Raw genomic sequence first — 21,940 nt, 5'->3', positions numbered from 1 at the left:
AATAGCCCTATACTTATAAGAAATTCAATTTGTAATTAAAAATCTCCCTACAAAGAAAAGAGCAGCCCCAGACAGCTTCACTTGTGAATTCCATTAGACATTTAAAGAGGAAATAATACAAACCCTATACAAACTCTCCCAGAAAATTGAGATAATATGTACTGATTAAGAGGGCATTCATTTGATGAGATAATCAGTATTACCCTGAATCCAAAATTAAACAATGACACCACAAAAAAAGGACAAGTCAATGCCACTTTTTAACATAAAAATACAAAAACTGTTAACACACCGAATCTGGCAAATTCCAAGGAATGCAAGATATAACATCTGAAAATCAATGATAAAATTCACCATATTTATGAAAGGAAAAAAAAAATCATAAGCTCATCTCGACAGATGCAGAAAAAGCATTTGACAGAATTAAATACCCATTCATGACAAAAACTCTTAGCAAAACAGAAATATAAGAACTTCCTCAACTTAGAGCTAATATAACATACAATAGTGTTAAGAGTGAATGCTCTCTCCCCTAAGATTGGGAAGAATGGGAAGATGCTGGCTCTTAACACTTCTATTCAACATTGTACTTACTGAAGGTCTTAGCCAGTAGAATAAGAAAAATAACTAAAAGTATAAAGACTGGAATAACCATCTTTACTTGCAGGCAGCATGACTGTATATGCAGAAAGTCCTATGGAATCTAAAAAGTGACTACAATAAATTAATTTATCAAGATCTCAGTATATAAGATTAATATGCTTAAAAGGATCAATTTTCAATATACCAGCAATGAACAACTAGAAAACAAAAACATGTAAATTCCATTTATAATAGCATAAAAAAAATTTTAGGAAGGAATAAATTTAACACAGCCTGAACACTAAGCAACACTGCAAAAGGAAACAAGAAATGTACCATGTTCAGGTACTGAAAGATGTATGTAACTCATGAACATGTGAACTCATGTTCACACTGCATTTCCCCTTAAACTGATGTATATATTCAATAAAATTCCACTAAAAATTCTAACAGATTTTTAAGGGAAATTTATAAGCTGATAATTTTATATGAAAAGGCAAAGAACCTAGAAAAAATAATTTTGGGGGAAAAAAAAAAAAACTGGAGGAATTCTGCCACCCAGTCTTATTGCAGAGCTATAATAAATCAAGACCATGTAGTATCAGCACCAATAGACATATATAACAAAGGAACAGGCTTAAGAGTCCACAAATAGATTTAGACTTATACGAATAATTGATTTTGGTACAGGTTGAAGACAATTCAACAGGAAAAGACAGTCTTTTTAATAAATAATGCTGGAATGACTAGATATCCATGGAAAAAATTCTTTGACCCTGACTTCACACCATGCACAGACATTTATTCTAAAAAGATCACAGCATAGGGTTAAAATCATTAAATTTCTAGAGGAAAATATAGGAGAACATATTTGTGACACTTGGTTAAGCAAAGATTTCATAAAAAGGACATAAAATCAACAACCATTAAAAAATAAAAACCCTAACAAAATGGACTTGATCAAAATTAAACACTTTTGCTTTTCTGAAGTCACAGTTAAGAAACCAAAAAGGCAAGCCACAGTCCAGAATTGCAAAACATTTGTGACAAAAAGTTTGTAACAAGATATATAAAGAACTCTTAAAGCACAATATGAACAAATCACCCAATTTAAAAATGGGCAGAAGATTTCAAGACATATCACAAAAGAAGATGTAAGGTAGCACATGAAAGTATCTATTACTAGTCCTCAGGGAAACAGAAGTTACAGTCACACTGAGATAGCACTATAAACCCCTGAGAAAGAATGGTTAAAATTAAAAACCTTGACAGTACCAAGAACTGGGGATGATATCGAGCAAATGGAACTTTTCACTTTGCTGGTGGGAATACAAGATGATATGGCCACTTTGAAAAACAGTTTGACAGTTTCTTATAAAGTTAAATATGCATCCAGTAATCCTGGATTATAGGATCCAGCAATCCCACTGCTAAATATTGACTCAAGATAAATGATAATCTATGCCTACACAAAGATATGTATGTGAATGCTCATAATAGCTAAAAATCAAAGAAACAACTTAAATTTTCATAACAGATGTATGGGTAAACAAATTTTGATTCAGGAATAAAAAGAAGAAAAATATTAGTATATGCAACAGTATGGATGAATCTCAAAAAAGTCAAGTGAAAGACATCATACACAAAAAATTACATGCTACTTGATTCCTATATATGTGAAATCCTAGAAAAGGCAAAAATACGACCACAGATGATTGACGGCTGGGGCCAGGGGCTGAAGGAGAGGACAGACTACAAAACAGAAAGAGGAAGTTTCCAGGGTGATGGAAATGTTCTCCATCCTAAGTGTGGTGGTAGTTAAACATCTACTTACAGCTACAAAAATTCATCAAACTGTTCACTTCAAATGGATGAATTTCACTTAATGTAAATTATAGGTCAATAGAAGTGGGGGAAAAGGCAAAAATATGAACAAGGGTACTTACAGGTCTCGCTTATTAAAGCAGAATAAAACTCCCAAAAGGGTTGTCAATAGGAATGCTAAGCAAACAGGTACAACAATAGCTTCAATTTCTCCTTGAGCTAAAAAACAAAAAGCGGAAAGAAGGAAAATAATTGTTGACACATATGCTACAGACAAATAATGCAACTTTCCAACCAGATTACTGTTGAAAAGATGAAATACCATCCTTTTTTTTTTTTACAACCTTTTCAAACTTACAGGTGTTTCTCTCTCCCTACCCCTCACCCCTTGGTAAATCATATCCTAGTAGCTTACGCCTTAGGTCATGGTAACCTGACCACAAAGTATACATAAAATAGAAGTTGGCTGGGGGAATAAACGGATTAGTTCAGTTTATTGGATAGATAATATACCTGGTAAGAGCTTTCAAACCTAACTATTTATTACATTTATCATCTGCACTCAGCAGAATCTTAGCAAAACTTACTTTTGAGTTCTAGGAGCAGAATTGTAAAAGCTCTAAATGATTTCAATAACTGAACTACAAATGTAACTTTCTATAAGGAATAAAAATGTAAAATTCAGGTAAAATTTTTAATTGTTATTTACTGATATAGGGTAAGAATTTTAGGAGAACCTTAACAGGCACAAGGAGTGGCAGAAGTAGGAATAGTATCATCTAAAAAGCAGCAAGCCTCAGATTCCTAAATACCACATGAATCCCTCTCTGAATTTGAAAGACAGCTTAGTAATCAAATGAATCACTAATTGGGAGAATTTATATTAGAGATTTTTTAATGATTTGGTTGTTTCTGTAAACTCCTCCAACCCTCCTTCAATTAGTCTTTTACAGGAGAAATGTATCCAAGTAGTACGACAGCTACACGTTCCTCAGTCTTACCTTCCCACCACACATAGCCCTTTGTAAGTAACGTTACCTCCTGTGAAGCATAACAGGAACTGAGCAACCAAAGGAATAAACTATAGGTTGGAGAATATTAATTCCTGAATGTGAAGATTCTCATGCATACAACACATCAAATCCAGGCAGACCTGTCCTTTACTGGTGCTGAACTTCCTTCTCAGCTGCCACGCCTTGGGCCTTTCGCTCACACTGCTCCAGGATGCCTCCTTCTTCCTATCTGTCCACATCTTAACTTCAAAGCTCAAGTACTGTCTTCTCCACAAAAATCTTTGAAGGTGAAACTTCCCACTACCAGTATCTTTAAATTCTTGCTCTATTTACTAGTAGCATGGCTCAAATGGCTCTCTGTATTGTTTACTTATACTTTATTTCTTCAACTAAGCTATATGGTCCTTGAGGGCAAAGTCAAAGCCATGTGAAGTAGGTATAATGGATCCATAAAACAATAAGTCAGAGGGAAAAGTGGATGAAGCAATATTAAGTATGATCTCAGTTTTGGGGAAAAATGTATGCATAGAAAAGACTAGGAGGATATATAAATATGTTAAAAGATTATTTTGGATGAGGGATTAGGAGTGATTTTTCTTCATCTTTGTATTTTACTTTACTGTCTAAATTCCTTATAATGAACATTACTTTTGTTAACAGCATAAATTTTTAAAGTTAATTACTTTTATTTTTCTAAAGATCATGGCACAAAATTTTATTTCAAATATTACAGGTATGCCCCCACTTTCAGAAAGTTCCCATTTTACCACTTCACTTTCACAAAAGACTTACACTTATATACTAAAAAGCATTTTTCATAAATTACATTGTCTGTTTTTGCTATCAAAAATAAATTTATAAAAAAAGCTTGTTACTGTATTAATGTAGGTCTTTCATGAAAATGAAGTGGCATAATGCAAACTTGCCAAAGGTGAGAGATACTCTGCTCTAAACCATTTTGGCTTATAAAAGGTTTTAGAGGAATGCTCAACTTTTGGTTAGAGGTGGAAACCTGTATTTGTTACATATATATTCTACAAACATGTCACCACAAATCTTATCCCACAGACTACATTCATTATTGGCCATCACAGAAAAGCTCAGGATCTTTCAATATCTATCTTATGTAGTAGTCACTTATCCACTTATTTGCTCATGCAGCAAACATTCAACCAACAAGGAATATGGAGCTTACTATTTATCATTCACTGTGTTGGTGCTTGGATATGACAAAAACAATTATAATAAAATAAGGTAATTTAATAATGATTCAAAATGTAGCAGTTACAGGAAAGAATGCATTTTAAGTCTGCTGTAGGGAGGCCACTGCTGCTGCTGCTAAGTCGCTTCAGTCGTGTCCGACCCTGTGCAACCCCATAGATGGCAGCCCACCAGGCTCCGCCATCCCTGGGATTCTCCAGGCAAGAACACTGGAGTGGGTTGCCATTTCCTTCTCCAATGCATGAAAGTGAAAAGTGAAAGGAAGTCGCTCAGTCATGTCCGACTCTTAGCGACCCCATGGACTGCAGTCCACCAGGCTCCTCTGTCCATGGGATTTTCCAGGCAAGAGTACTGGAGTGGGGTGCCATTGCTTTCTCCGAAGGAGGCCACAGGAATAGCCAAAACAAGAAAAGGTATAGGGGAATGTACTGGGAAAAGACATAAAGGCGGGGAAAATGAAGTTTAGGGTCAAAGAAAGAGATTATGAAAGGGCATGCACAAGCAGTAATTAGAAAGCATGAACAACTGAACTTTAGTTTATGTAAGTGAAAAAAGAGATGAAGACATTTACTACAACTAACCCTAAATTTCTGGGTTTGGCAAAGAGCTGTGACATAGAACAAAGAAACCTGTTTGGGAAGAGCAGAGAGGGTGGCTAAAGTCTTAAACAGGGACTCTGAAATGGAAGATAAGAGAACAGTGCCAGGAACAGAGCTCTGGAGAATACAGAACATTTAAAAGAGCAGAAAAGGAGACCAAGAAAAAAGTACCACACAAGGAGGAGACTCAGGAGACTGCTACTAGAAAAATAAACCAAGGGAAGAGACTGTTTCAAGGATGAACAGGCCAATAGGAAGGATCAAATGTTGGCAAGTGTAAGGAAAAAAGATGACTAAAAAAGCATGCACTGGACAGGACGAATAAGAGGTCTTCCACGTGTGACAGCAGAGAGGCTTCAGTGGAGTGGTGGGTGGGTGGGTGGGAATCTGGTTTCAGCAGGTTAAAAACTGAGCTGGAGGTACAGAAATGAGACTGCAAGCGTGGATTAGTCTTTACAGCCTGTGTGTGTTAGTTGCTCAGTCGTGTCCAAATCTTTGCCATGGACTGTAGCCTGCCAGGCTCCTCTGTCTGTGGAATTTTCCAGGCAACCTGCCCATTAAAGGAAGAACAAGAGAAGAGACTATACCCAAGTTTTTTAAAATAGTTGAAATACAACTTTATCCTGATTCTAAATGAAAAGGAATAAGAATGACAGTAACAAACAAGATTTCACCTCTCAATATAGTCACGTGACTACAGCAGTCTTATATTTGAAACTCAAGGAGGAAACAACTGTGTTCCAAAACGCCTAAATACGCAGGTCCAAAAAATGAAGCTTTTTTTTTAAACAGCCACATTCATTCCAAAGCCCATCCATCTCCTTCAGCAACAAAGATTAAGCACATGTTCTGCTTAGCTATGTAATAAAGTGGCAAACACGCTGCGCCAGTGACATCACAGGACAGTTGCCTATATAACTAGCCTTCCGACGCTGCGCCCAGCTTCACTTTCTCACAGGTCAGCATTTTCCTCTGGGAGAGCAGTCATGTGAGCAGCCTCTAAATCATGCTTGTACTGTGCTGCCAAGGCTGGGTCCATGACCACCTCTGGCGGGGCAAGAGCAGGCATGGTGACATACTCCAAGTTAGGGTCTCCGATCAGTTTTCTAGCAAGCCAGAGGAAGGGCTTTTCAAAGTTGTAGTTACTTTTGGCAGAAATGTCATAGTACTGAAGATTCTTCTTTCGGTGGAAAACAATTGACTTTGCCTTAACCTTCTGTCCTTAATATCCAGTTTGTTGCCACACAACACAATTGGGATGTTCTCACACACACATACCAGATCTCTATGCCAGCTAGGCACATTCTTGTAAGTCACTCTTGATGTTACATCAAATGTTATAATGGCGCACTGACCTTGTATATAATAGCCATTTCTCAGTCCACCAAATTTCTGAACTTAATCAGTCCTCTGTTGGTATGGAACACAAGAGGATGGACCTCAACACCCAAGGTAGCTATATACATCTCAAATTCACCAGTCAGATGACGTTTCATGAATGTAGTTTTTCCAGTACCACCATCACCAACCAATACAGGTTTGAACTTGGGGCTCTCCTTGGGCAGCCAACTCGATGTTACTTCCAGAAGCGTCTCTGTGCCTGTCTGACTAAGTGAGACCATACCCAAGTTTTGCCAGTGAAAAAAATGAACCCATTTAGAAAGATAAACAAATTATTTTTGGATTTATAGAGTACAGGTGAAATTAGAAGCAGTTGAAGGAACAACAGCAAAGTATGGAAAAAATTTTCTGTAGTTTAAAGAAATAACCAAACAACAAAACAAAAATTTTATGAACACATCATTTATATGAATCCAAAGAGAAGGCGATGGCACCCCACTCCAGTGCTCTTGCCTGGAAAATCCCATGGGCAGAGGAGCCTGGTGGGCTGCAGTCCATGGGGTCGCTAGGAGTTGGACACGACTGAGCGACTTCACTTTCACTTTTCCCTTTCATGCATTGGAGAAGGAAATGGCAACCCACTCCAGTGTTCTTGCCTGGAGAATCCCAGGTACGGGGAAGCCTGGTGGGCTGCCGTCTATGGGGTCGCACAGAGTCGGACACGACTGAAGTGACTTAGCAGCAAAGATGCACTTTAAACAAAATTTTGGCGTGTAAGTTAAGCCCATTTTTAGTCTGATTAAATTTTTAAAAGAAAAGAGAAAAAAGGAAAACTCAAGCATGATTATTCCTTACCAAACTTTGGTGTAGTAAAAGTGAATTCTGGACCATCCTTTCCACCTTCATCTGTGTAGGCTGCCATTCGTACCATGTACAGAGTGTCACTAGTCAAAGAGGACAGTGTGTATTCTGTGTGGGAAGAATCCACATTCACAGCTGGAAGAAAGCAGTAAGTGCACTTTAACCAACTACTCTTGCATGGTTTGGCCTATATTTGACATTGGGAGAGTACGAAAAAGGAATCAAACCATATTTCACTAGAAAACAATGTATTTTTAGTAGGATCATGAAGGCAACCATAAGGCATATTTTCACGTATCTCTTTTCTGAGCATAAAATGCTATATTAAGATGTAAAAAACACAAGACGACTTATATTAGTATTTAAAAGCCTAAGAAAAAACACCTGATTCTTAATAACTGATATAGCTTTATTACCGATTTCATTTCCAATGACGGTTCTATAAAATATAGTATAATTTCTGATAAATCCATTCTGAACATCAATAGGAAGGTGGTCCCACTCCAAGACAGCTTCATTTTTCCCCACTTTTTTTGTCCGAACAGTAGGTCCTCTGGAAGGTGCTGAAACAGAATAAGGTATTTACGAACTGAAAAGCATAAGAATTTAGTAAACCATTAGAACTTGGTAAAATTTCATTATCATGGAATTATTTGAACATAATGAGACATACCCTTATTTAAAAAGGAAAAATGTCTTTGTCAGTACAAAATGCAATGGTTTTTCAAAGAAAGTATGGCTGGACTTACCAGCTTGTTTAAGGTATGCCTTTATATGCTCAGGGCTTCCTGGTCCATCATCATATACTGGAGTAACTGTTATCAAGTAACATTTGCTCTCTACTAGGTTTCCTAAAGTAAGAATAGTAGATTAAGCATTTTCTTCCTTATAATGAAAAAAAAAAATAACTCTACTGCTTACTTTTACATTATAGTTTCATGACCACTGAATTTTCTTTTATTTATTCATTTATGTTTTTAAAATTGAAGTACAGTTGATATACAATGTTAATTTCAGGTATCAGATCAGATCAGATCAGTCGCTCAGTCGTGTCCGACTCTTTGCGACCCCATGAATCGCAGCACGCCAGGCCTCCCTGTCCATCACCAACTCCCGGAGTTCACTGAGACTCACGTCCATCGAGTCAGTGATGCCATCCAGCCATCTCATTCTCTGTCGTCCCCTTCTCCTCCTGCCTCCAATCCCTCTCAGCATAAATTTGACATCTGCTTACATTATGAAATGATTACCACTGAACTTTCTTTTAAAACTACAACTTTTTAAGTAAACATTGCCTTTTGTGTACTAGATTCAAGTTTAACAGAGTAAATCTTTATGAAAATAAAAGGTTATTTTTATTGCCAGTAAGTGAATAAAAATATTTATACTGTCAATAAAAGTAACAAATGACTGCATTTATATTCAGGATTTATCAAATGGGTCTTTCTTATAGTTTGACAATTTTTGTACATTTTACCTAATTGAGAACTGCCTATGAGCAAGATGTCACTAATCAGAGCTAGGGAAAGCACAAATGGCTGTGGTTGGACCGGTGACTGGGGAAAAAGAGAATTAGGTATTATTTCCCACAACAACAGAATTTTAAAAGAAAAAATTATCTTAAATACTTCCTTTCTTTATAGTCTTTCCAAATTTACAAAGTACTCTGTCTTTAGCACACAACAACAAAAAATTTATTTTTGTTTATAAACTGCAGTTTACACCTTCAACAGGAACTTACATTTCCTTAACTGTTTATTCATGAAGTTATATATGCTTCTTTGTCTTCATAAACAGTCATTTTCTTAATGATTCAATATTATCAGGAAGATAATTTTTATATTCTGCTTATACAGTGATGTTTTACCAGGCCTACTGAGCTCTGTGGGAATACCTGCACAAACGGAAGGTCTCCAGAGCCTTTGCTCTATTGTCCAGCTATTGTCCAGCTAGGGCTTCCCAGGTGGCACCAGTGGTAAAGAATCTGCCTGCCAATGCAGGAGATGCAAGAGATGCGGGTTCAGTCCCAGGGTGGGGAAGAGCCGGAGGAGGAAATGGCAACCCACCCTGGAGAATTCCATGGATAGAGGAGCCTGGTGTGCTACAGTCCAGGAGGTCGCAAAGAGTCCGACATGACTGAGCATGTATGCCATCCATGGTCCAGTTATTAGCAATCTATTTCCTCTCTAGCTCTACTTTGCTTTTACTTGGACAAGACTGATCAACTAGACAAGTGGGATTAGTAAAATTATATGTTAAATAATGGGCTGCTGCTGCTGCTGCTAAGTCGCTTCAGTCGTGTCCGACTCTGTGCGACCCCATAGACAGCAGCCCACCAGGCTCCCCCGTCCCTGGGATTCTCCAGGCAAGAACACTGGAGTGGGTTGCCATTTCCTTCTCCAATGCGTGAAAGTGAAAAGTGAAAGGAAGTCGCTCAGTCGTGTCGGACTCTTAGCGACCCCATGGACTACAGCCTACCAGGCTCCGCCGTCCATGGGATTTTCCAGGCAAGAGTACTGGAGTGGGGTGCCATTGCCTTCTTCAAAATAATGGGTTAATGAGGGCCAAACAGCCTATGTTATGAATAAAGCTCTTTATGGCTATATATAAACAGTATATTTTTAACACCTTTCCTGTGACTAATCATATTATTTATAGCTGAATGCAAATGGTAGCTAAATTCTAATGGTTATCCTCTTTACACACATACAAACTAAGTGCTTTGTTTTCTTTTTAAAGTTGTTCTATCACTTTAAAGCTACTTGAAAAGTAGTAACTTGCAATGAGAGCAATCCATACTGGAGCGCTTACTTTCTGTCCTTCATTAGTACTTCCAGTTTAAAAGACAAGAAAATCTAAGTTCTGATTCTGCTTCCCTTGTTCAACAGCTATAAAAAGTTAACAAGCCATCCAGATGCTCAGGGAAATTTTTCTCATTAAAGGATGAAGTTAAATCAGGTACAGAGAACATACTAGTTAGGAGCAGAGATTGGATTACCTTGTGTTTTTCTTACTTTACAGTTTTGTGAGCATTCCTTTGATGATCAAAACAACAGGAGAGTATTACAAGAAGATAGTATTAACCCCAATTAGCATTGGAGAAGGAAATGGCAACCCACTCCAGTGTTCTTGCCTGGAGAATCCCAGGGACGGGGGAGCCTGGTGGGCTTACGTCTATGGGGTCACGGACAGAGTCGGACACGACTGAAGAGATTAGTAGCAGCAGCAGTCCATAAACAGACCCTGCAGTTTAGTGAAGTTAATAAGTGTGACTTGCTGAGAGTCACAAATCTAGTAAACATGAGTTAACTAGTAAGTAACAATGATAAACTGGAAGTCTTTTCAGTGGACCACAAAGCCTACAAAGCAGAAAAGAATAAGTACAAGAAAAATCTGTCTAAAGAACTAGAAAAAGGACATCGACTTAAGTGTTTCTAGCAAGATATACCTCTTAAATAGGTGTGATGTACAATACCATCTTCTTGTTGCCAGTCTGGGATACAGGGCGATTTATCAGATAACACACACCACTCAAGTATGTATCTGTTTACAGATTCATTTGGAGCCGTCCATTCTACCCAAAGCACGTTATCTTTGGGAAATGCTTTAAGATCAGTTACGGGGTGAGTAGCTTTAAAAAAAAAAACAAAGTATGAACACTGATATGATAAATGAACATTTAAAACTCTGAAGTTCCAACATTTTACATTCATTTTCATAAGCATGTGATCTATCTTGCTCTCACGTTTTCGTAGCACATAAGATTAAACTGTATTTCCATGAATAAAAGCACTAATTTATAAACAGTCAATTTATTTTCAAACGTTAATTCCTTTCCCAAAATTCTGCAAGTATTTTGTGTATATAAGTTGCATTTTCTTCTTCTTTGAAAGCTACAGATAAAGCTATAGAAAAACAATATATTTAAGTTAAATGTATATAATAGGTTCCTCAAACCTAAAAAATATATTTTTTTAAAAAGACAAATAATCATAAAATGCTTAAACGAACTAAGTAGCTTAGTGCAAAGTTTAAGTGAACCACAAAATGATGGAACGGTTTGGCTGCGGATTGATTTCTAAAAATTTAACCACCGTAGATACTGAGAACATAGTCTTAGGATACTTATGTTTTTACAGGAGTCCTGTCCATACCTAACTACCCTTTACCATTCGTAAGTGAGGCTCCATCTTAGGGACAAACCTTGAAAATCCCAGGCAGGGATAGTTAAAACAGACGCATCTGATTTGCCAACAAGATTTCTTGCTGTCAGAGTTGCTACATAGCGATCATTTGTGAGGTTTACTGTCAGTTTTGTGTCTTTAACTGTGTAATTTTGTGAATGTGATTTCCATTTTGTGAGAGTCACTTCATAATCCAAAATTTTTCCATTAGCTTCGAAAGGAGGCAATGTCTGTAATAAAACAATTTACTTTTAAAACATATTTCATAAATCTTGAATAAAGGTAATGTTTTTCTTCATGTTCACAAATTCTATTATGTCAAATCTCTGAATATTTAATTGCAAGGGGCTGGCAACCTTACTTTGCACTCACTACTGAAGGGAAACTACTTCACACCGAATGAAGAGTAAAAGCATGGCTTCAACGAAGAGGCAAAGTAGCACCATTCTGTTAGCTATTAGTTCTCGATACAATTCTTCACTGATGGTATGCTGGCCTCAACTACTTTAAGTCTGAATATTTTTCTTTCTACCTTATTTTAGCATGATCCACTCATGACCATTTATGGAGTGCACAACAACTTTATTTCCTATTACCAGCATACATTCTGACTACCCCAAATGTTAATTATTTTTTATGAGGCACTGAGGAAAGTTTGATAAAACACAGGCCCCTTATAGAACTTTCACAGAATTATGCTGAAATATCTATGAGGTATCACTGGCAGTTTATGAACCATTTTTTTTAGTATACATAAAGCTTTGCATTTTTATTAAAGTTATCAAATACTATTTGATACCAAAAATTAAGCGCCACCCATGATACCATATAAAATATATTTATGAGATAAAAGGATATAGTCAATATTTTTTTCTTACCTTCCATTTGAGTTGTATAGATCTAGTGCCATGAGCATGAGATGGCTCTATCTTATACCAGAAATTTGGTGCCTTGGATGGTCCTAAAGAAATGATATAAAATTTTTAAAATAAAAGTTTCTATTATAACAAGATAAGCTAAAATCCTAGAAATTATTCTTACTTTGTTTCTAATATTCTTGCCCTTCAATGATATGGTGTCTCTATTTCTTTGTTTACACCAGCATTTTCCCACCTCAGCATATGTCTTGGACTTCATACCTTTAATCAGGGTAATAGCTAGGCAATTTAGATTATATTGCAACTCTTTAGTAATCTTAAAACTGTAAAGGTACAAATATATCCTAAGCAATAACCAAAGATGTATCACTTTCTTATTGCTAAAAGTCAAACTGAAATATATTTAAATACATGTGTACAATCCCTAAATGAATATATTTAAGGATATAAGACAAAATAAATGGAGTAAGCCTAGTATTAAGTTTATTACCTTATAGTGGGAGTCAATGTAATGGAATATAATATAAATAAATTCACAGAATTGTTGTAATAATCACCAACCATGTGAAAAAGCACTTTACAAAACACCAAATCCGATTGCTAATTAGGTTTTAAAAATTCAAAAATTTTATAATTGCAAAATATGGCATTAAATAGAATAAAAAACAATCTGAGTAAAATCTAAGCAGTGTTGTGCTGACTATGAAGAAGTTAATTACAGGCGGACAAAACAAAGAGGAAAGGCACACCAGAAAGGCTGGGGGAAAGCTGCTGGTGCAGGGGGTCGAACAGACACATACATGAGTGCAGTGCAGTGCCCCGAGAGAATAAAGAACACAAAACTATAAAGGAAATGTTAGAGGCTAGAAATGGTCAAAAACTGATGTTTTTTAATATCAGATGTTAAAAAAACTCTGGCTTCTTTCACTAATTTGAAGAAATGCATAATCCAATTGTTCATAGCTTTCTGGACACCAGGAAATCTCTTTTGATTTGACAAAGGTTATGTGCCATCTCTTCAGAAAATGCACACAAGTATGAACCCCAATATTTCGTCTACATCTTAAAGTAGTTTAGGAACTCCTCCAAACTGATCAACGTACTTTTAAACTCTTCAAGAATACCAGTTTCAAAATACTTAGCCAAGACAAAGGTATCTGACTCCCAAACCAGCAAGAGTAGGATTACTTTCTTTCTTGGCATTTTTCAGAATAAGAGAAAATTTGTAGTGGAGAATGGTACTTTACTTTTCTGCGTTTGACATTCTCAATTCACATAACTTTCACGAAACCTTTGGCAGAGCTCTGTGGAAGTGAAGGCATTTAGGAGGTAGGGAAGGTTTCAAAGTCATAGCTGCTGCCACTCACACCTCAAGAGGGTGACCGTGACAAGAAAATGTTCAGAAAAAAATCTGTATTCCATAGAATTATTTTAATTGAAGGCTAACTGCTTTATAATATTGTGTTGGTTTCTGCCATGTAACAATCTGTATAAATCAGCCGTAAGTACACACATGTCCTTTCCCTCTGGTACCTTGCTCCCACCTCCCACCCCATCCCACTCTGGATTGTCACAGAGCACTGGTTTAAACTCCCTAAGTCATTCAGCCAATCCCCAGTGGCGATCTGTTTTCCACATGGTAGCATATATATTTCCATGCTACTCTCTCCATTCGTCCAGCCCTCTCCTTCTCCCTGGTGGCCACAAGCCTGTTCTCTTATGTCTGCATCTCCATTGCTGCCCTGCAGACAGATTCATCAGTACCATCTTTCTAGATTCCATATATATGTGTTAATATACAACATTTATTTTTCTCTGACTTATTTCATTCTGTATAATAGGCTCTAGGTTCATTCACCTCATTAGAACTGACTCAAATGTGTTCCTTTTTATGGCCGAGTAGTATTCCATTGTATACATGTACCACAGCTTCTTTATCCATTCATCGATGGACATCTAGGTTGCTTCCATGTCCTTGCTACTGTAAATCATGCTGCAATGAACACTGGGGTACATGTGTCTTTTTCAATAATGGTCTTCTCAGGGTATATGCCAGTAATGGGACAGTTGGGTCATATGGTAGTTTTATTCCTAGTTTTTAAAGGAATCCCCATATTGTCCTCCATAGTGGGCTGTATCAATTTGCATTCCCATCAACAGTGCAAGAGGGTTCCCTTTTCTCCACACCCTCTCCAGCATTTACTGTTTGTAGATTTTTTTGATGATGGCAATTCTGACTGGTATAAGGTGATTTCTCATCGTAATTTTAAATTTTGATTTACATTCCTCTAATAATGAGTGATGTTAAGCATCTTTGCGTGTATTTATCAGCCATCTGTACGTCTTTGGTGAAATGTCTGCTTAGGTCTTCTGCCCACTTTCTGATTGGGTTGTTTTCCTGGTATTAAGTTGCATGAGCTTCTTGTTTATTTTTGAGATTAATCCTTTGTCAGTTGTTTCATTTGCTATTATTTTCCCCCATTCTGAGGGTTGCCTTTTTGCCATGTTTTTAGTTTCTTTTGCTGTACAAAAACTTTTAATTAGGTCCCACTTGTTTTTATTTCCATTATTTAAGGAGGTAGGTCATAGAGGATCTTGCTGTGATTTATGTTAAAAGAGTGTTTTGCCTATGTTTTCCTCTAAGAGTTTCATAGTTTCTGGTCTTACATTTAGGTCTTTAATCCATTCTGAGTTTATTTTTCTGTATGGTGTTAGGAAGTGTTCCAATTTCATTCTTTTTCAGGTAGCTGTCTAGTTTTCCCAGCACCACTTACTGAAGAGACTATCTTTTCTCCATTGTATATCTTTGCCTCCTTTGTCAAAGATAAGGTGCCCATAGGTGCGTGTGTTTATCTCTAGGCTTTTTATCTTCTTTCATCAGTCTGTATTTTTGTTTTTGTGCCAGTACCATACCGTCATGACATCTGTGTTTGAGTCTCCTTTTCCCAGCCTTTATAAAGGGTTGTATTCCTTCTTCCTTTTGGTTTCTGCCCTTTGTGGGTAAGGTTGTTCCAGTGGTAGGCTTTATGTTGGGAAGGACTTGTGCCTGCCTTCTGAGGGGAGGAGGTGAGTTTTTTTCCCTCTGATGGGCAGGGCTGTGTAAGGTGGTATTCTCAGGTGTCTGTGGGGAGCTGGTCTGCCGATGACTGGGTTTGTCTTTGTTTTGCTTGTTCTTTGGGTGAAGAATCCTGCACTGGGTGCTGCTGGGTCCTGGATACAGGTGGAAGTCTTCATGGGAATTCTCACTGATTAATACTTCATGGGGTCAGGAGTTCTTTGGCAGTCTAGGGTCCTGGATGCAACCCTCTCACTCCAAAGGCTCAGGGCCTGATATCTGGCCAGGGAATCAAGACTCCATAAGCCATTTGTTATGGCATTAAAGAGGACTGAAACAAACACAGGGCTTCCCAGGTGGCTCAGATAGTAAAGAATTCGCCTTCAATGTAGGAGACCCAGGTTCTATCCCTGGGTCGGGAAGATCCCCTGGAGAAGAGCACGGCAACCCACTCCAGTATTCTTTCCTGGAGAATCCTATGGACAGAAGAGTCTGGCAGGCTGCAGTTTCATGGGGTCACACAGAATCGGACATGACTGAGTGACTTTCACTTTCACAACACACACACAAAACAGAAAACAAAACAAGAAACAAAAAATGAATCCCAAATAGTAAATACAAAATCAGACAAATGTCAAAAACAAAGGTGCGCGCACACACACACACGCAGAACAGTCCAAAGAAAAGAAAAGAAAATATAAGAGAGTGACCTGGTGGTGAACAAAGGAAACCAAAAATGGTATCAACCAATTAAAAACAAAACACAAATCAGAAAACAAGACAAAAGCAGACTGCCAACTGGGGAATAAAGCAAAAAAAAAAAACCAAAACAGACTAATGAACAGGGTGAAAGAAAAGGAAGGCAAAAGAGAAGTATATTTTTAAAAAGGTTTATATATATTAAAGAATATACCAGGAAAAGAACAATAAGAAAAATAAACAAGCAAAACAATTTTTAAAAGAAAAAACCCATAAAACTGCAAAAAGACAACACAGACATAGAAGTATATAAAGGAAATATAAAGTGTGATTAAAAAAAAAGTTCTCCAAAGCTTAGAGTTAATAAAATGAACCACTGCAGCAATAGGGAAAAAAAAATCCAGAACCAACTACAGAATCAATCAGAATAATAATGTTTTTCTCTGATCTCAACTGTCAGCATCCTTCCCCTCACTATGAATCACCTCTGCCTCCCTAGGATGCCCTCCAATATCGGGCTGGTCTCTGGACCTGCTGTGGGGACAGCTCAGACTCTGTAATCTGGCCCTATTCCTGAATGTTCTTGCCTCCAATGTCCACAGCTGCCAGAGTGAGGCATTTTCTTTTGTGGGAATTCTCATTCTCCTTTTATATATTCCGTACACACAGAGTCTGCCTACTTGACTGTGTAGGTTTAATCTGCAGCTTGTACAGCTGGTGGAAAGGTGAAAGGTTTTCAATCCTCTTCCTTAGCCACACTGCCCCCACAGTTCAATTGTGGTTTTATCCCCTCCTCTGAATGTGAGTTGTCCACAGGAGTCTGCTCCTGAGGCTGCCTTGGAGGACTTGGGTCTGCCTCAGTGAGGTCAGGGTGTAGAGGTGCTTCGATTATGGGGACCCTGGCAGTGCCAGGAACGTAGGGGAGCTGGTAGTCACGGGTACAGGAGATATAGTGCTCTTAGGGTTTTTCTAGCCTCTGGCCACTCTGCCCCAGAGAGGATAAAGCATGGAGGTGGTGAGGCTACTTGGATCATGGGGACCTTGGCAGCACAGGGGAGCCTGTGGCCATGGACACAGGAGGTTTGTTAGGGTTTTTTCTAGCCTCGGGCAGCTCTGCCCCAGTAGGGATCAAGTGTGGAGGTAGCATAGTTGCTTGGATTGTGAGGACCCTTGAAAGGTTGTTGCTGGGCCATGAAAGACGCAAGGATTCTTGGCCTCCAGAGGAGAGGAATTCAACCCAGGGCCAGTAACGAGGCTTGATCGCTCAGAGCTTTTGTATAATAAAGTTTTATTAAAGTATAAAAGAGACAGAAGACTTCTGACATAGACATCAGAAGGGGGCAGAAACAGTGCTCCCTTGCTGGTCTTCAGCAGGAAGTTCTATATATATACACCTACTAGCAGGCTGCTAATTAGAGAAAGGAAATGTCTCAAAACTTCAGAGAATGGTACCAGACCCCTCACCCACAACATTCATTCTGAGATAACACTGGCACAAGGTGAGTCATCCTGGGCCTTAAAATGATTGACACGAGTCTTGAAGCAAGGCAGGTTTCCAAAAAAATACATAGTCTCATTAACATAGATTAGGAGAACAATTGTATGAGTAAAACATACCGGTTTGTTGAGCCAGTATCGGTTGTGTGTGTGTGTGTGTGTGTGTGTGTGCGCGCGCGTGCTTAGTCGCTCAGTCATTTCCGACTCTTGCAACCCCATAGACTAGCCTGCCAGGCTCCTTTGTCCATGGGCTTCTCCAGGCAATACTGGAGTGGGTTGCCATTTCCTTCTCCAGGTGATCTTCCCAACCCAGGAATCGAACCCAAGTCTCCTTCATTGCAGGTAGATTCTCTACCAACTAAGCTGTGAGGGAAGCCATATATATATATATATGGGTATATATATATATATGGGTATATACACAAAAGGTATAATTTTGTATAGAGAAGAGAAAAAAAATCTTGTCACTTGTAGTTTGTTTCCTCCTGCCACTTGAGAGAAAAAATGTCTGACTCTTGCAGCCTATTTCCTCCGTCTGGAGACCCCTAGCCTTCCTGCCTGTTACCCTCTCACCCTGGAGGCACAAAGTGTGCAGAGATGCCAGATGCAGGAGCTGTGGCACTATTAAGAGTTTTTTTCTAACCTCTCGTGGCCTGTAGCCTCAAAGGGCCTCCCTGGCTGGTCCTTTCCTTGTTTCTTGGCAAAGAAGGCACTCAGAGGTCCCCCCAGGGTGGTGATGAAGTGTGAAAGTGTTAGTCGCTCAGTCATGTCTGACTCTACAATCCATGGACAGTAGCCCACTGGGTTCCTCTATCCATGGAATTCTCCAGGCAAGCATACTGGAGGGGCTTGTCATTCCCTTCTTCAGGCAATCTTCCCAACCCTGGAATTGAACCCAGGTCTCCAGCATAACAGGCAGATACTTTACTGTCTGAGCCACCAGGGAAGCTGGCTGGGGTGCTTCTCTGTTGCTCAGTGTGTCAGGCACTCAAAGGGCCACCCTCTCTGGGTTCTTTCTCTGTTAATCAGCTGGCATGTGGGGAGAGAGACTACAGTGATGGCTGCATCCCCTGCATGTGACTCAGCAGTATCACCTTACCTCCATGACTACCTGACTTTCCTCCAAAGGCAATCCCCTCTGCAATCTCCTCCCTCACGTCCCCAGGGGCCATCTCCCTGCAGTCAACAGCAGACCTCACCCTGGGATTGCTCCCCAATCCCTACATTTCAGCTCCCAGCCACCATGCATTCCAGAGGACTTGCACTCCTGTCTGGGATACATATGGATGTGTCGAGGATCATCTGTGTGGTTCTCACTCCATTCAGACTGTCACAGATCAATTGCTGCACTCTCTAACAGCCTCAAATGCTTCCCTGCATCCCAAACAATGCCCCAAATGTGGTGATCTGACCCCTGCTTCAGTTCCCTCACCCTCCAAGTACAGGTCCAGCCCTGCTTACTCTCCTCTTTCTCACTTCCTTCTTTCATCTTGCCAAGTTTTGTGTGGATCTATACATTCCTTTCCAGGGATCAGGGACTCCTGCCTGCTCTCAGCTGGTGTTCTGAAAGATCTTCTGAATCTGAAGATGTATTCCTGAAACATTTGTGGAGGTGTACTCCATGTCTACTACTCCTCTGCCATCTTGTCTTCCCCCCTCCATAGGATTATTTCTTGATTGTTATAGATGAAATTAGTAACATCAGATGCTTTGGGGAAGGAATCTTACTTCATATTGTGTATCCTTTTATGCCTTTTGGATTCTACCTATATGCATTGTATTATCATGAAAAACAAAGGGAAAATGAAAATAAACCAACTGATCAAAATGCAATGATGCTTTTTCAGGGGCTTATTAAGTACTGATAAAAAAATGAATAAAAACTACAGTACAGCTATCTTTTTGATAGTGAAGGTCTAATGCACATTTTGGTAGGTAGTATGATTTTAAAGACTCAGGATATGATCCTCTAGTTAGAGATATTTCGAGACTCCTCTCCTTTAATAAAATGTTCTGGATTTACCAACTATTAATGGTTTTCTCATTGTAGCTAAGATACCATTTCACAATTTCCTTTAATTATATTAAACAGATTTGTACTATCAATAATGTATATTAAATTTTACATCTTGAGGTCCTTTAAAAAGTATAAAATATCAGTTTGAATAAAATGATCACAAAAGATGCAATGAAGTCTATATTATTAAAAGTAGATAAAATTTATAGTCAAAAATTTTTTTTCTTCATATATTTATTTACTTACTATCTTCATATGTGATACCACTTGCTTCTTCACTCCAGTCACTCCAATATCCTTTACCATCTTCCTTCATACAACGAATCCTAAACACATATTCTGTAAAAGGTTTAAGGTCCTGAACAGTGAATGAAGATCGGGTAGATGATGTATCTTCAGGAGGAACCTGAAAACAAAGCAAATTGACCAACAAAAAATCCAGAGGTATTTATTACAGATCTTCTAAGTTGCCTAATATTTAGAAGCTAATTAATGAAACAAGCCTAATAACTAATGAAAAAAGACTAATTTGACTCAAGCTCTGCAGAGAAATAAATTCAAGTGAAAAAAGCAGTCAAAATTAGTAAAACTTAATAGGTTTGGGAAATATGGAAACAAGTATTATTAATCTTTTTATCCTTTTTTTATTTCTTTCTTCTATGCTCCTATAACACTCATGGTCTTAACAGGAAAAAGAGAAATTCCAATTAAAATTTAATTCAAGGAGGGCTTACTAAAGGAAATACGAGCAGAGTGTAGGAAACCTTATTAGACAGTACAGGCAGTACTCTGGGGCTTAGTGGTGTTACCACCTTTAGAATCAAAGGGAAGAGGGGTGGTACCAGAACCTGGAAGAACAGCATCACAAAGGGTTAACTTGAGAGAAGTAGTGACTTTAGGTTGAGACAGGAAAGCTTTAGGGAGGAAGCAGCACAAAAAATATGATCTCACTTCTCTCTCTCCTCCCTCTTGCCAAGACCCCTCCACAACCAACAGATAAAATCCATACAGGTCTGCATCCCAAGACAAAGAGTAGGTGAAGAAAGGTAGAATATAAATCTAGACGGGCAAAAGGAAGATAACCAGCCCAATTACGAAAAACAAAAGCTATCTTTGTAGATAAACTTGATTTTCAGAAAAAAAAAAGAGTAGACTAAACACAGATGTAGTGATTTGCCTGGTGGCTCAGGCAGTAAAGCGTCTGCCTACAATGCAGGAGACCCAGGTTCGATCCCTAGGTCAGGAGGATCCCCTGGAGAAGGAAATGGCAACCTACTCCAGTATTCTTGCCTGGAGAATTTCATGGACAGAGGATCCTGGCAGGCCCCAGTCCATGGGCTCGCAAAGAGTAGGACACAACTGAGCAACTTCACTTCACTTCAAACATAAATAACAGGTTCTTTCTACCACTCTGAGATTTCAATATTGAATACAAAATGTGTCAGTCTTTTTTCTACAAGTGGATTAAGATTCTATGATATTGAAAAAATTTTGAAGAACTTCTGGTATGTATCTTCTCTGTACAATTCTCATGTACAACATGAAGCATTAATCCACTTTAGTTTGTTGCTTTTTCTGATTGTATTCTGAGTCCATGTGGAATGGAGGACAGAAGCAGGAAGGTCACGGGCTCAATTCCCTTCGGAGCTCATTATTGCAACCAGAGAAACAAAGCAAAGGCATACTGTTAATGTTAAATGGAGTTACAGCAGAGAGTAGTATGCAGATCTCAATGCTATGATGATAACCTTTTAAATTAAAAGCTCCTAGTATTTCTTCTGCTTGTAACATCATCTGTTATAAGATGGGTGGTGGTGGTGGTATTCAGTCACTAAGTCGAATCCGACTCTGCAACCCCATGGGCTGCAGTATACCAGGCTTCCCTGTCCTTCACTATCTCCCGAAGTTTGCTCAAATTCACGTCCACGAAGTCAATGATGCCATCCAATCATCTCATCCTCTGTTACCGCCTTCTCTTCCTGCTCTCAATCTTTCCTAGCATCAGGGTATTTTCCAGTGAGTTGGCTCTTCACATCAAGGTGGCCAAAATACTGGAGCTTCAGCTTCAGCATCAGTCCTTCCAATGAATATTCAGGGTTGATTTCCTTTAGGATTGACTGGTTTGATCTCCTTGCAGTTCAAGGGACTCTCAAGAGTCTTCTCCAGCAC

General features: G+C 38.6%; 1 protein-coding gene and 1 pseudogene across 3 annotated transcripts in view; both read right to left on the bottom strand.

Annotated features, from left to right (window-relative positions):
* IL6ST (interleukin 6 cytokine family signal transducer) overlaps positions 1–21,940 on the bottom strand; it is a 61,040-nt gene that overhangs the window by 6,584 nt on the left and 32,516 nt on the right. For 2 of the 3 annotated variants that reach the window (XM_055555157.1, XM_055555158.1), the window contains 8 exons: positions 20,018–20,177; positions 12,504–12,586; positions 11,645–11,855; positions 10,890–11,072; positions 8,191–8,292; positions 7,858–8,004; positions 7,436–7,576; positions 2,529–2,625 (listed from right to left, as the gene is read on the bottom strand). In XM_055555157.1, coding sequence (XP_055411132.1) covers positions 2,529–2,625; positions 7,436–7,576; positions 7,858–8,004; positions 8,191–8,292; positions 10,890–11,072; positions 11,645–11,855; positions 12,504–12,586; positions 20,018–20,177 — 1,124 coding nt within the window. Of the gene's footprint in view, positions 1–2,528; positions 2,626–7,182; positions 7,333–7,435; positions 7,577–7,857; positions 8,005–8,190; positions 8,293–10,889; positions 11,073–11,644; positions 11,856–12,503; positions 12,587–20,017; positions 20,178–21,940 lie in introns of those variants that run through there. The other variant, XM_055555159.1, reaches the window with a different exon arrangement.
* Positions 5,040–7,031, bottom strand: LOC129633271 (GTP-binding nuclear protein Ran-like; annotated as a pseudogene).

The sequence above is a fragment of the Bubalus kerabau genome, chromosome 18 (assembly GCF_029407905.1).
Source record: "Bubalus kerabau isolate K-KA32 ecotype Philippines breed swamp buffalo chromosome 18, PCC_UOA_SB_1v2, whole genome shotgun sequence".
Taxonomy (NCBI): domain Eukaryota; kingdom Metazoa; phylum Chordata; class Mammalia; order Artiodactyla; family Bovidae; genus Bubalus; species Bubalus kerabau.
The sequence above is the reverse complement of the archived record's forward strand: the minus strand, read 5'-3'. Positions and strand labels throughout refer to the sequence as shown.